The sequence below is a fragment of the Corvus kubaryi genome, unplaced genomic scaffold (genome assembly GCF_017639235.1).
Source record: "Corvus kubaryi isolate FWS band 111438036 unplaced genomic scaffold, C.kubaryi_AGA036_p1.0 37397, whole genome shotgun sequence".
NCBI classification, from domain to species: Eukaryota; Metazoa; Chordata; class Aves; order Passeriformes; family Corvidae; genus Corvus; species Corvus kubaryi.
This window is the reverse complement of record NW_024581136.1, coordinates 11,911,989-11,925,941: the sequence shown is the minus strand read 5'-3', so window position 1 is coordinate 11,925,941 and position 13,953 is coordinate 11,911,989. Positions and strand designations below refer to the sequence as shown.

At 45.8% G+C, this 13,953-nt stretch overlaps 1 protein-coding gene across 1 annotated transcript in view; it reads right to left on the bottom strand.

Moving 5' to 3' along the window:
• Positions 1 to 4,918: 4,918 nt before the first annotated feature.
• The window catches only part of PSMD1 (proteasome 26S subunit, non-ATPase 1), a 63,551-nt gene continuing 54,516 nt past the window's right edge, over positions 4,919 to 13,953 (bottom strand). The window contains exons 20-25 of the mRNA XM_042042438.1: positions 13,279 to 13,448; positions 12,069 to 12,161; positions 10,955 to 11,047; positions 7,917 to 8,063; positions 5,957 to 6,111; positions 4,919 to 5,129 (exon numbers count right to left, since the gene is read on the bottom strand). Of these exons, the coding sequence (XP_041898372.1) occupies positions 5,965 to 6,111; positions 7,917 to 8,063; positions 10,955 to 11,047; positions 12,069 to 12,161; positions 13,279 to 13,448 (650 nt within the window). The 3' untranslated portion in view covers positions 4,919 to 5,129; positions 5,957 to 5,964. The remainder of the gene's footprint in view (positions 5,130 to 5,956; positions 6,112 to 7,916; positions 8,064 to 10,954; positions 11,048 to 12,068; positions 12,162 to 13,278; positions 13,449 to 13,953) is intronic.

Here is a 13,953-nt window from a genome sequence, read left to right as displayed (position 1 = left end):
TAGCTGATGGTACCTCTCCAGCAGAGATCACCCTTCAGAGATTCCTTACAGGAAAAGAGCTGACATCCAGGGGAGATGGACTGCTTTTTTGAGGCTGGGGGTGCCTCTGTGGAGAGGAGCAAGCATCAGGTTTCATCTAGGAGCCCGTGAATGCTACTGTCCAATGCAAGTGTTTCCAGCAAATTATTTTCAGCTGCTTCTTGTCCATCCCTGAACCCCAGATTTCATGCTTAAGCTAAAAATAAAAAAGACCTTCATGTGAGGTTAAAGTAAACAGAGAATTTGCCCAGCCCTGCAGGAGCTATCTCAGTTCCTCCTCTGGGAGGGCATGGTGGGGAAACAAAAAGTTAATCTATCTTGGTTCTCATTGACACAAAATAGAAAAACACAATGAAATGGGAGAGCCACCCTGAAACTGAGAACAAAGACACTGCACCAATATTTCAGGTCCTTCTTCCTTCACTCTGAAGGGGAAAAATTTGCTCCATGCTTCATTCCTTGCAGGTTATCTTGGGAGGAACAATGTCCCCATAATTTCTGCTGACAATTAACCTCGCCTGTGCAGCCATTCTTCCCTGGGTCACCAGAGCAGCTATTTATACCCTTGGCCAGGGATGCTGTTGCCACCAAACCACTGTCCTGCCCCTTGGCCAGCCCTGCACCAAGGCAGTGGGCAGACAGCCCCAGGGTGCCCCCCAAGCACCCTGCCCTGCTCCCAAGGACCTGTTTCACCTGGACCCTTACAGTGTAGACCCTCCTGTGCCCATTTTCTGCTCATGCTCTGTAAACACAAAGAAAAAACCCAGACATACACGTTGCTTAACCAAACCCTGTCAGGCAGCAGGGCCCATCAGACCAAATGCACAGGGTCGAGATGTCTGCGATTATGGTCTCCAGAATCTCTGATAAACTGATCTCCAAAGGGCTTGGGCAGAAACAGATTCTGCCTTGAGTCACCTCTCTGCCGTATGTGGGTAACACTGATTCCCCAGTGGCAGAGACACTGAAGGCTCACCTGAACACCTGCATGAGTATTTCTTCTGAGCACAACCCCGAGCTTTAGCTGTGCAGCCAATACCTGGAACTGCAGTATGGACCTCAAAACAAAACTCCAGACCTGGGTTGCTGCCAGCTGGAACATTTGCTCACACAGAACAGGATTTCAGAGGCTGGGACAGCATCTCCTCCCAAGACACAGAGCATGGGCCAGATTAATCCCACAGGTGCTGGAGAAACACATTGAACCAGGTCTGCCCAACCAGTTACTTTCACTGAGGGACCAAAGACCCTTGCTTCCACATGAAACCACCCTGAGGAAAGATCAGCACCCTTGGGTGATGGCCTTCACGCCCATTGGTCCCATTGGAGTTTACAAGCAAACATCACAAGCCTTGCACACTCCTGAAATGTCCGTGATTATGAACTCTCCCATCCTGCCACTGCTGCAGGCTCAAGGTGGCCTCAGAGCTGGGCTGAAAACCCAACCCATCACCAATGCCAAGAGCAGCAAGCAAGGGAAGAGCCTGGGGCAGGCTGGCATCTGGCAGGAGTGAGGGTGGAGGGTGCTCCAGCCACCAGGATGCAGAAGAAAAATGGCCAACACCATCACCATTATCAGCGGTGCCCACCCTTTGCATTGAAAGGCGAGGAGGAAGAGCTTTGCCTGGCCCCGGAAGGAAGGGGAGAGATAGGGAGGGTGACACTGCTGTGATGGGGAGAGGTGAGAGGATGAGGCCACTGAATGCCTGCAGGGGAGGAATAGCAATGCTGGGGGTTGTAGGGCTGTCAGGCCCTTCCTTGAAGACTGCTTGCCTTGGGAGCTTTACCTGCAACATCTCCATCACCACTTCAGTCCCCAGCATGATGCCAAGCAGGGGGCTTGCACCTGAGTTAAGAAGTAGAAAGGGGAGGCTAAAGAAATGTCCAGGGCCTCCTGGAGGGACTCTGGGATCTGTCAAAGCAGCATGCTTTAGAAGTGATTTAACTCCCACCGAGGTTAATTGAGATGAAACCCATTAGTCAGGAGGGACAGAAGCACGCTTCCTGCCACCCCGGCCTCTCCCTCTAGCAAAGCCAGGAGTATTAGGTCCAATTAGCCCCTGGCAAGCAATCAGGGTGGGTCCCTCCACAGCATCCCCAGACAGGCCCAGGAGAGCAACACTTCCTCAGAAATCAGTACTAATGAGTCACTGAAACGAAATGACATTATTCAAAGCACTGAGTCAGTCCTGCGGTTATTGGCCTCATCTGCCTGAGAGAAACTGGTCAGACCCCTTAGTATGGGGGCAGGATCCCACAGGTTTCCAGAACCTTCTCAGAGGTTTTCTAGCACCTTTCCAGAAGATTTCTGGACATTTCCTGGCCATTCCCTTGATGTTTTTCTAGTCTTTCTGGAGGTTTCCTGTTGTATCTCCAGGACGTTCCTAGACTCTTCCTAAAGGTTTACTGGAATCCTCTAGGGCTGTATAAGCCTCTTCACGTGTTGTTTTTGACACTCACAGGTTGGCCATTCCCAAATTTCCCAAGTGGCACCCTGGAAATTGAGCAAAGCTCAGCACCTCATTCAAGCACTGTGTGACACCTCAAGTGGTCACAGAGCAGCACCCTCAGCAGCCTGATTAGTGAACTGAAGAATTATGTAGACATCAGAAAAAAAATTGCATGTATGGGATCATTCTATAGTCTGAACATGTTTTGTGACACGAGCTCTCAAAAGCACCCTGTAGGAGCATTTCTCATCCTGTCTGGAGTCTTTTGAGCAGTGTCCTGCAAGAAAACAGCCTGAGCTATACATGTGTCTCATGAGGCACAGACCAGCATCCTCCTGTCCAAGGAGGAAAAAACAGCAGCTGGAGGAGAAAGCAAAAAACAGTGGATGCTTTTCTGTAAGTGTTCTCAATCCTAAGCCACACTTCCCACATGCGTTTACACAGTGGAGAGAAAACACAATGAGTGGCAGAGATGGGGAAGTGAGGACAGGCCAATTCCCAGTTCCCTCCTGGTGTCCCCAGCCTGGCACACATGGCCTTTTTCTTCCACAGCCACCAAAACCTCTTCTAAGAGTCTGGCTGCCTGTGTGTAACCTTACTACATGGACCCAGAATAGCAGCTGAAAAATCAGTTTGGGGCTGAGGTTTTTACATTTGCTTGTGCTAAGGGAGCTCCCGGGAAACATCACTGCCAGAGGCAGTAGGGATCTCGAAGGCACAAGAGAATAATTTACCACAAGAATCAGGACTCCTCCGTGGTGCCCCAGGCAGTACCCAGTCGCTGGTGGGAGCTGCTCTGCACACAGAGATTTACACAGCCTCACTGAGACCTGTAGCAAGCATCAGGTTGTTTTGGTTACCCTGAAAAATCTGTTGCAATATGAAAAGTGTGGCCAAAAGTCCTGTGAAAAGCAGCAGAGCATTCACAGCTTGGCCAAAGCACCAATGCAGGACTTTAGGTCCTTCTCAGCCAGCTATTCCCAGCATTTCTACTTGGACTCTAGAAATCCTCCAGCAATATCTGGCCTCTGGCAGGTTGCTGAACAACCTGAGAGTTTTCTTCTCCTCCCAGTGTCCTCCCCTCTCCACCGTATTTTATGACACAAGCCATTACTAACAAATTACCTGAATCACACCACACACCATATTGGTCAGCATTGGCAGAACATGCTGGAGTAAGGGATACATTCAGAGGGAAGGAACTGCAGCACCAGAAGACTCACACAATGTACATTTGTCCAGCTTCTGTTTCTCACACCACAATACCAGGTCTTTGACCATGGGATTGGAGCAGTGGTTCCCTCTTTGTTTCCAGCTTTACTGACAATAACTGTCTGTAGCCTTTTCAGGTTCATTCTTGGCTCCACTCCAGCAGAGAACAGATCTGGATCATGCTGAGAACTGCAAGCTCTGACCAGCAACCTTACTGAGACATTTCAACTTGAGGAACTTGTGATTGAAGCCTAGGACTCAAAACTGGTTTTCAGTCCCACATCTCTGCTCAGTATTCCTTAGCTTTGCAGAGAACAAAGCAGACTATCCCACTGCTATAGTAACAATAACCAAAATAAACCATCTGCTGGAGAAGCTCCCAGGCACTACATGCAAGATTCGTCTTCCATTATTACCGATGCACATGAGATTGTGCTATGTTCATGTGGAGCAAATACTCTCCCCACACACACATACAATAAAAACCTCATTCAATTTATGTGCTGTTTCAAATGATGAAGCTTCACCCAGCATTTGTTGGCAGCAGACCAGGGCTCTGGCTTGCTGCTGACACACCCTTTGAAGCGTTACAGCCCAAAAGGTGAAGGGCCAGCTGGATAGTGCACGGTGGAGCACCATTCCTTCCTCTGACTTCTCCTTATTCCATATCCCTGACTAAAATTTCCCCTTAGCTAATGATGCACATCAGTGAGACAAGTTACATGTCTGGGTCCACCCCATCCAGGCCTGCAATGTAACCTGCTCATATCAGCTATTTTGCTCATATTTGGTGAAAACAGTGAAAGCACACACACAAAAGAAAAGGGTTTCTGTGAAACGAGGAGAAACATGCCCCCACTTCCCTCATTAACACCCAGAGCCCTTCTGTCAGCCCCACACCATCACATGAATACCAGGATAAGCAAGGGGGAAGATCACAGAGGTAATCTGGAAGCAGACCTCATCTGTGCAGCTGCTGGCAAGCAGCGACCTGCCCTCTGTGGCATCACTGCTATGGCTGGGCCAGGCTGCAGTTGTGACCCTGCTCGGCCTCAACAAGTGCAGAGGTGTGCACAGATCCCAATGATTGTACAGAGGAGCAATCAATCAAGCTCTGCTAAACAAAGATGCACAATTTGAGTCTAGTTTTTAACATCTGGGGGGAACAAAAGTTGTTAGGTTTCCTTTTTTTTTTGTTAAGCAGCAAGTTTTCTGTCAAGAGTTTTTAATATATTTATTTGAAAACAAGGTTTTGTGAAAGAGTACACTAAATAGCATATATCTGTTCTTCAGCCATAAAACACGGACTGTCAGCTTTAGCTCAGCACAGATTGGGGCTGCATGCACTGAACATCAGATCTCAATAGGAAGGTCGTCATGTCTGTCTTTCTGATGTCAAGCATAATGTCTTCTTTAGATGACATGACCCTGGAGGAGGGAGAGAGAGAAACCAGAAAATCAAATGTGTTTAACTAAGGCTTCCTGTGGCTGGCCCCACACACTCACCCGAGCCTGTCACTGACGCAACATTTATAGTTCTCAGCAAGGAGTTTGTTTTCCTGCCCATCCACCAATTCAAGTGCATAATCTTTGCTCATGGGAGCCCTGGGACATGCCAGGCCATATTTGGAAATACAGCAACTGGATTTCTGCCTCTCAGTGAGAAACTTGTACATCCATTCAGGCACTTTAGCCAAGGAACCTGAGAACTTCACCATTTATTGCCTGGAACAGATCTACTACTATCATTGCATTGGGCTCAGAGGGCACCACAGAGCCCATGACTAGAGTGTCTTTAAATTCTGCTAAGAACTGCTGGGAAGACAAGACAACTTTAGGAAGCAGAGCAGTAGCTCTGTTTTGACAAATCCTGGCACCCTGAGGTCAAGTAGATGATAGCTTTGTTATGTAAACTACTTGCCCCTCTGGAACCATCTTTCAGGAGCTGACTAGTCCCTGTGACCCCTGCACTGCTCTCTGCCCAGCCAAGCTCTACTCAAGAGTAGTCAAGCCTGCCAGATTAGAGAGTAGATCCAGAACAACTGGGTCAGGCCTGACCCAAAAGAGTGAACTTGTGAACTTCTCCTAAGCTGCCAAACGCTTAAAATTAGAACAGAGTATGTTTCTAAATCTGACACACAAGCTGTCAAAGAGCTAAACCAAGAGTGCTGGGTGCTGATAACTGCTTCAGTTGGTACAAAGAGGCTATTCCTTTATTGGGATTAAAAAAGGTGATTCTGCACACTAAACTGTACCTCAGGTCTTAATCATCAATGTACTCAAAGGGCTCTGGTGGTTCAGGTTCTTGCTCCTCTTCCTCAATCTTCGGACCATGAGCTGCCACGGGTTCAACCAGCTCCTCCATATCCTCACTGGTGTCCTTCAGGATGATGATGCCTCCAATGGAAAGCTGCAAGACAAGTGCCATGAGCATTTCGAGCTGCTTGTCTCTGCCTCATGGTGGAGTGCTTGTGGCCACAGAGTCTATCCTAGGCCATATGAGACTCCTTGGCAGGAATGAGTGTCAGAGAGCAAAGCATCTGACACTCACCTGGATCTCTGTCTGATAAGGGCATGGAACAGGCAGAGTCTATCCAGGTTACTTTTTTTATTTCTTCTGTCTAGGTCTCAGTTCAACAGAAGGTGACATCTGGATTCACAGCTTTACCCCAGTCCCATTCTGGGGCTTTCCACATGAAAACTAATTGAACTGTAATTGCTTTCTAAGGCTCATCTTTTCAGGTTTACAATGCTTAGTGAAGCCTCTCTGTGTAGCTGCCTCCCAGGAGGTTCTCTGAAACAGAGACTAATCTGATCACCAGCTTCCACCGAGTGAGGAATCCCATTAGCAGAACCTCACAAAAACAAAGGGGAATTAATTACAAAGATCACAACCAAACATCTCGGCAGGCTGAAGCACCTCTGGGACTGAAACACAAGGCGCAAAGAGGCAGTGCTGTGTCACGCCTGGCTGGGATCAGGGCTTTGGCCACAGCAGGATTTCAGGCTATGAACAGCATTTCAAAGAGGTCTTTTACTCTGGCATTCCCCAAAGCAGAGCAAAGGTCCAGAACGGCTCCATTCCAAGAGGTTCCGTGGTTCACACCCTAATCCCAGCAAAAACTGCACTGTTCTGTTCTCTTCAAAACCTATTTATGGGGCTTAAGGCAGGAAACTGAACCCCCCCAAGGACTCAGCTTCTTTTGAAACCGAGGCAAAGAGCTGTGTATGTCCACATTTCAGTGAGTGGACACTTCTGGAACACACAGCAGATCGTCCCAACCCAAACAGCAGTTGGGTCACCCCCTTTTGAAGGATAGAAACTAAAAAACCCTTCCACAGCTTTGCTAAAGGAGATGTTTCAAAAGCAACGGTGCACAGAGAATTCCAATGTGCTGATGGAATTCCAGGAAATCAATTTATTAAAAACATTACTATTTTCCTGGAAAAAGTATTACAACTACTGAACAGCATTTTCCCATGCATAATCCTGGAAATGGGATAAGTCAAGGGTGTTATTTCTTGAACAAAAATAAAAGGCAGAAGACTTTGACTCAGGAGATTTACAGTTCAGGAGTCAGCTTATCAGATTTGCAATATATCTGAGCATCTCACCAAGAAGTTAGTTACCCCTTGGGCTTAGTGCTAACAGAACTTCTTCATTTTCCATCTGACAATCACAGCTGAAGGCACTTTTCTAAGGCCAGATGTAACTTAATAGGAAATATGTTCAATGAAAAACCCCTCTATTTAGGTATAAATCCCACTCCAGGATAATAAAGCTACAGCACAAGCCCTAATGTATTTCACTGCTTTGACAATGAAGCTATACAACTTCTCAGCCTATTTTAAAGATCATGGCTCAGTCTTTATGTTCCCAGCAACGTCATTAATACACAGAGTATGTCTGATTGGTTTTCATGCTGTGCATTTGACATATGTACAAGAAGAAACAAAATTAAAGCAGCATTAACATGGTGAAAAGGTTAGCAGTGGCTCTGACTTTCCCCCAACTAGAACTGCATGGGATCGTTTGGAGAGAGGGACATTAAAAAAGGAAATATGACAACAGCAAAGCTGCAAATCTCTGCAACACATTCCAGTGCTGCACCAGCTGTGAGTTCTCATGAACACACAGAACTTCTGGGCCCTTACACACAAGCCCAGCACTAGGAAGGCTCTGCCAAGCATATGGACTGGGAAGGTGACACTTACTGGTTTGAAAGGCTGGTACCGGCAGCTCTCTGTCATAGTGAGAACTTTGAGCTGAGCAGGCATGACTCTGGCTGGGTTGTCCAAAAGCTGGAAGTTGGGTTCAGGCTCTTTTTTCTTTTCTTTTTCATCCTTCTTTTCATTCTCATCCTGTGGAGGGAGAAGAGAAGATCAACCTGATTTTAGCAGTAACCTCTAACCTTTCACAGTTAGTAGGGTAAGGTACAGTCAGGCAGCAATTCCAAAGTGTGGTGAGAAACCATTCTTCTGCTGAGGAACATGCTAATATTTATCTATCAGCTGGCACAGAAAATGCCAGCGTGGATCTAAGTGCTCTCAGCAAGGCAATGCCTCACTCTCAGCTGCAGATGAAAGCAAGTTCAGCGAGAGGTGGCAGTGGAACAGTTTAACCTCTGCTTTCCCTTTCTCATACATTTTCTGTAAACTCACTCACCACTTTTTGTAACAATTGAAGATTCTTTAATATCATTACCGAGCATATGAAAATTGCCAAAAGCTGCCCTTGTATTTTTGCAGCTATAAAGCTATCACTGACATTTCACACTACTGGTAGTGACAGCAGTTCACCCAAAATGCCTTGACCTCAGCATCTCCCTAGGGAATTGCAGTGAATCCCTCCCTTACCAATGACTCAGCAGCTAGAGGGAAAAAACAGAAGGAAAAAAACCAGTATCCTTTACATACTTAAGAAGGTGGATCATGTTTTCCCTCTTGCTCAGAAACATCTGAGTAACAAACAAAAAAAAACCACAGAAAAGATGGGAACTACCAACAGGAAACTATCGGGAACACCACTGAATGCATGGCACATCCTGTAACAGCAGACAGGACTTTGTCTGGCACAGCAGCTGCTTGTTGCTGTGCAGATCCCTTGGAAGCTATGGATTACTAGTCATATAACAGCCATAAGAGAAAAACAGGAAAGCAATGATACCTCTAAAACATAAGGACAATGACAAAACACTCAATTCAACCACAGCAGGTGGCAGCAAGCTCCTTTTTTGCTATCCTTGTTCTTCTGCTTGATTCAGCCAAGGAAACTTTTTAAAAGTCTGGACACACATGGACACAACACGTGAACCCCTTCTAATATATTGCTTCAACGCCTGCATTTAACTATAGTTTGTAGCAATTTTAGAAGAAATATGCATATGTTCAACACATTTTGCTTAGTACATAGAACTGTAAGAATAATTCAAAGAAAAGGCAATGTTTGGTGACAAGGAAACTTGACAAAGGAGAAAAACCCCAAAACCCAGAGATTATACCTTGCTTGCATGAGATGATTAATTTTCTGGGCCAGCTGCATGACACTCAGTGCCTACAACATGGCCACACCTATGTAGGTCTAGGAAGGTTATTTTACACATAAACCTTTGATCTTACACAACATGTGTGGGGTTTGTTAGACTAAAATTTAAATTGAAGAGGCCAGAAGGGAAAGGACCTGGGGGTGCTGGCTGACCATGAGCCCGCGTGTGCTCAGGTGGCCAAGAAAGTCAGTGGCATCCTGCCTTGTGTCAGCAATAGTGTGGCCATCAGGACCAGGGCAGTAACTGACCCCTGTACTTGGGACTGGTGAGGTCACACCTCAAAGCCTGTGTTCAGTTTTGGGCCCCTCACAACAAGACAGACACTGAGGTGCTGGAGCATGTCCAGGAAAGGGCAACAGAACTGGGGAAGGGTCTGGAGCACAAGTCCTGTGAGGAGCAGCTGAGGGAGCTGGAGGGGCTCAGCCTGGAGAAAAGGCAGCTCAACGGGGACTTTATCACTCTCTACAACTCCCTGATAGGAGGGTGGAGATAGGTGGGGGTCATTCTCCCAGGTAACAAGACACAGGACAAGAGGAAATGACCTCAAGTCGTGCCAGGGAAGGTTTAGATTGAATATTAGAAAAAATTTCTTCTCCAAAAAGGTTGTCAGGCACTTGAAGAGGCTTCCCAGGGGAGTGGTGGAGTCACCATCCTTGGTGGTATTTAAAAGCTGTGTAGATGTGGCACTCGGGGACATGGTTTGGTGGTGACCTTGGCATTGCTGGGGTTAAGTTTGACTTAGAGGTCTTTCCAACCTAAAGAATTCTATGGGTCCATAATGCACTTTCAGCTTACAGTTGTTTTTGGAATATTTGCATTTATGAGCAGGGCACAAAAGAAAGAGTCTTCTGTTAGTACTGAAAGAATTTTAGCTGGCATATGTTTTCCAAATTACAGCAACCACCAAAAATTCATTTCTCCATTACTCAGCTTGCTCCAGGTTGCCACATTATTTGCAGATGAGGATGACAACTTCCAGTGTCAGGTCAATGAGCTGAAAGAAATCATCAGAAGACCAAAGCAATCACCAGAACTACTGAGCAGCATATGGAACCTGTGCTCAAACCTCAGTTGCTTCTGAGCTGGGTGTGGATAAATGTTTGGCATTTTGATAGATGGCCAAAGCACATAAGAGACTGCTGCCAAATGGTGAACATTTCAGAATAGGAGGTTAAGCATGTGCAAAAACAGAAAGTTTAAACTCTCCAGTGCTCTCGAGGTGAATTAGACATGATCAAGCAACTGCTACAACACTCCTTTTTAAAAGGCCAGAGGTCCCAAGGACATGAAATTACTACAACTTTTTCTACATTAGTAAGAAAATTACATGGATAAGAGATAAAATTCCTCTGGGTCTAAAAACAGCAAGTAATGAAATAATACTCATAAGGTTCATGCAGTTAAAGGCACAAAAACTTGTCAAAACAAGCTTTTGCCATTAAGGAAGTCAGTTACTTAACAACACTGAGGAAGATTTATTTCTCAGAAATAACAGATTCACAATTAGTAGCACCTCTTGCTTTTAACAGTGCACACACACAGAATAAAGGTGCTAACCAGTGTCTGCAGCAATGTGTGTCAGTGCTTTGCTCGTAACACAGGTGGCGAGAGGACAGAGGTGAGTGGGTGCCAACTTTCATGAGACACCTTCCACATTTATAAGGGTGGGGGGGAAGAGGAAATTTAAGTTTCAATGTGTGCACCCACCACTTCCATCTTTTCCTCTTCTTTCTTCTCTTTCTCCTTTTCCTTTTCCTTCTTCTTGGCTTTTGCAGTGATGGACAGCACAGCAGTGGAAACCTGGATATGGCAAGAGATGAGGCATTCAGTGTGACCCAACACTGTATATTGAGCTTCAGCCCCCCAGGCTGGAGACTTTTGGGAACAAATGGCAGCAGCTTTCTGAGAGGGTCAGGGAGCAAGAGCATTTGTCACGTTGCTGGTGAGAATAAATGTGGGTTCTTGGCACATTTTAACTTTTGGCCAGGGAAGTTTAAAGAGAAAAGATTTGCCCAATTCACATCCCATTCAAAGGCAAGAAAACAGCTATGAGCAGTGAGCTTTGCCTTTCATCAGAGTTAATTTCTGGATTCCCCAGTGGCTTGGAAATCTGTCCTGCCCAGCACTCAATTCTGGTAAAATGTTTTACAGTTTTCACACCCTGTCATTCATCAGCATGACATGCCTGAGGTCCCCACTGCTGCAATTGCTCCCTAAAGGCTGCTCTGCCTGCTGCTGCGCTCTGCTCAACAGCTTTTACCATCCTGTGCCAGGAGACAAATTGCTTCCACTATTGTCCTGCTTGTGATCCCACAGGTCTTATCTTCTCCTTTTCAATACCGAGATATTCCCAGTGCCACACTTACCTTTTTGCAATCCATGGAGCTGACAGCTATTATTCTAGCACATGGGCCCACTGCTCCTTCCATATGGGACTATTTGAGAGGTGTCCCACCTAATATTCTCAATGGTTGCACTGGAGCAGCACTTTGGAGCTCAAGTCACAGACAAGGACCCTGCTGTTCTGAGTGCTGCACATACAAGTCAGTAGGGCATGGAAAGCGGTTTTTTATTCAATACGTCTGCTTGACCACTTCAGACAAGGGAGGTTGCAGCAATTCAGTAGCAAATCACTTGTATGCCACAATCAGCAACAGTCCCAGGCACAGCAGGAATATTTCCTTAGAATTCTCTTTCAGAGACTACAGCACCTGCCAATTTTTCCTTTGCTCTTTAGATTCCCTGGTAGTACCACCAAAGTCAGTGTTTATACTAGGAGGGAGAAGGGGTTAGTCTTTACACAGAAAGCCAGCTCAAATACCTTTTCTTTCTCCTTTTCCTTTGGTACCTCAAGAGGCAGGGGGTAGGCAAATGTGGACGGTTTACAGTTGGACTTGTACTGGACTTTTGGCATCTAAGACAAAGAGTTTAAAACGATGTTAGAAATTAGAAAAGTGGGAAAAATCCACAGCAGAATAATTACTTCAGCTTCATTTTCCTTCCAGCAGAGACAAACACAGATCCTCTAAAGAATACAAGCTTCCCCTTCTCCCTCTCCGGAAGCTGAGAAACTGTTATCAGTGGCAGTGGTTCAGCTAGAACAATGTTATTTAATTATTCTATAATTTGATTCTGGCAAGCTCTCCTAGCCCTCTCCATACACTCCATCCTATTCACACCATGCTTTGTTTCCATTGCTTCAAAGCTTTTGTGGTTTTGATGTTGTTGCTGTGTTTGTGTGTATCAACACAAAATTGGTTTAAGATCTAAGTGAAGATCTGCTCTGTCAATGCACGCGAGGGCAAACCAAGCAGTGACATTCCCTTCCTGCCAAAGGACTGTACATTTGGGGTGAGTTACCAGTGTCACATATTCTCTTACTCTTAGCTACTTAAGCAAGAGTAGAAAGCATCTTTTGACAGCCAACCTAAGTTCTTAAACACCCCCATGCTGCCACACCCAGAAGATTTTTTGTGGAACTTCCTATCTTAGTTGTTCAGCACAGGAGACCCAGCATAGTACACAGCTTAGAGGGGCTGTACCACAGCTGACAGCTGGAAGAACAGATGCGTAAGAGAAGTGCCAGTACCCATGGCTGCTCAGTTTAATGTTTACTCCCCAAGGAATCCAAACAAATCCTCTTTTCCCACTGCTAGCTTTCCTAGGGGAGAACATCACATAATTTATCTGGGAGGCCGGGGGGCAACAAGCTTTTTTTTTTAAATAACCCTGACCTTCAAGAGTGATAATGGGGTAGTCTCTGCCCAAATACTCTGAACAGAGTTCCTTTCTTTTTAAGCTACTTTGAAGTAAAGAGGTCAGTGTCTGCTCTCTACATTTTTCTTGTCCCCATTCCCACCATCAGCTCTGCAATTTAAGCCTGTTTTTCAGATTTCTTCTATTTAGTACCTTTTCTGGCACAAGTAAGTGGAAAATGCAAAGAAAACCAACAAATCCATGCACACGCCTTGCAGACCACTCAAGGAGTCCAAGCAGCTTTTCAGTGTCTCTTCTCTCTTCTTGTTACGTACCTTAAGATCCTTGTTAAGGCCAATGACACAAGTTGGGGTGAACGCCAGTGACAAAAAGTGTGACAGGGGGAACCAAAACCAAAACTGGGTGAAGACCAGAACCCCCACCACAGAAGGCATATGAGTATGTCCTGTCCTTGACTGCAGTGAAATGGTTACGTTATGGCCTCCTGTAAGGAATCATAAAAGTTAGTGAATTCATTCCTGGGTGCTCCACAAAGATACCTGAGCAATGCATCTCAAACAGTTGCTGTCAAAGGGTGGCAAGCCAGGCCACAATGCTGCCAGTTTCCTCCTTTGGAACACACCTCCCTCCTTTATTGTGAGCTCAGCTTACTCAGTAAAACAGATGTACAGCACAGAGACCACACTGCTCTACAGTACCCAAACACAATCTTTCTTCCACACTCATTTTGCCAGGACACAGGTTAGACAGAAGTACAGGCAGTGAGTGGGGGAGAAAAAGGCAAACCTTTGCCATCAACGGTTTTAAAACACGGCATATAAATCATGCTCAAGACAAGGCTCAGGAGGAACACAGTACATATACAGCAGAACATATAGAGATTTTTCTTTCTGTGACTGCCTCCCTGAACTATCAGTTATGCAGAAGAAATATGCCTAGGTTTTTATTCTACACCATCTCAGTAGAAAAAAATGTAAACAGCAGCAACT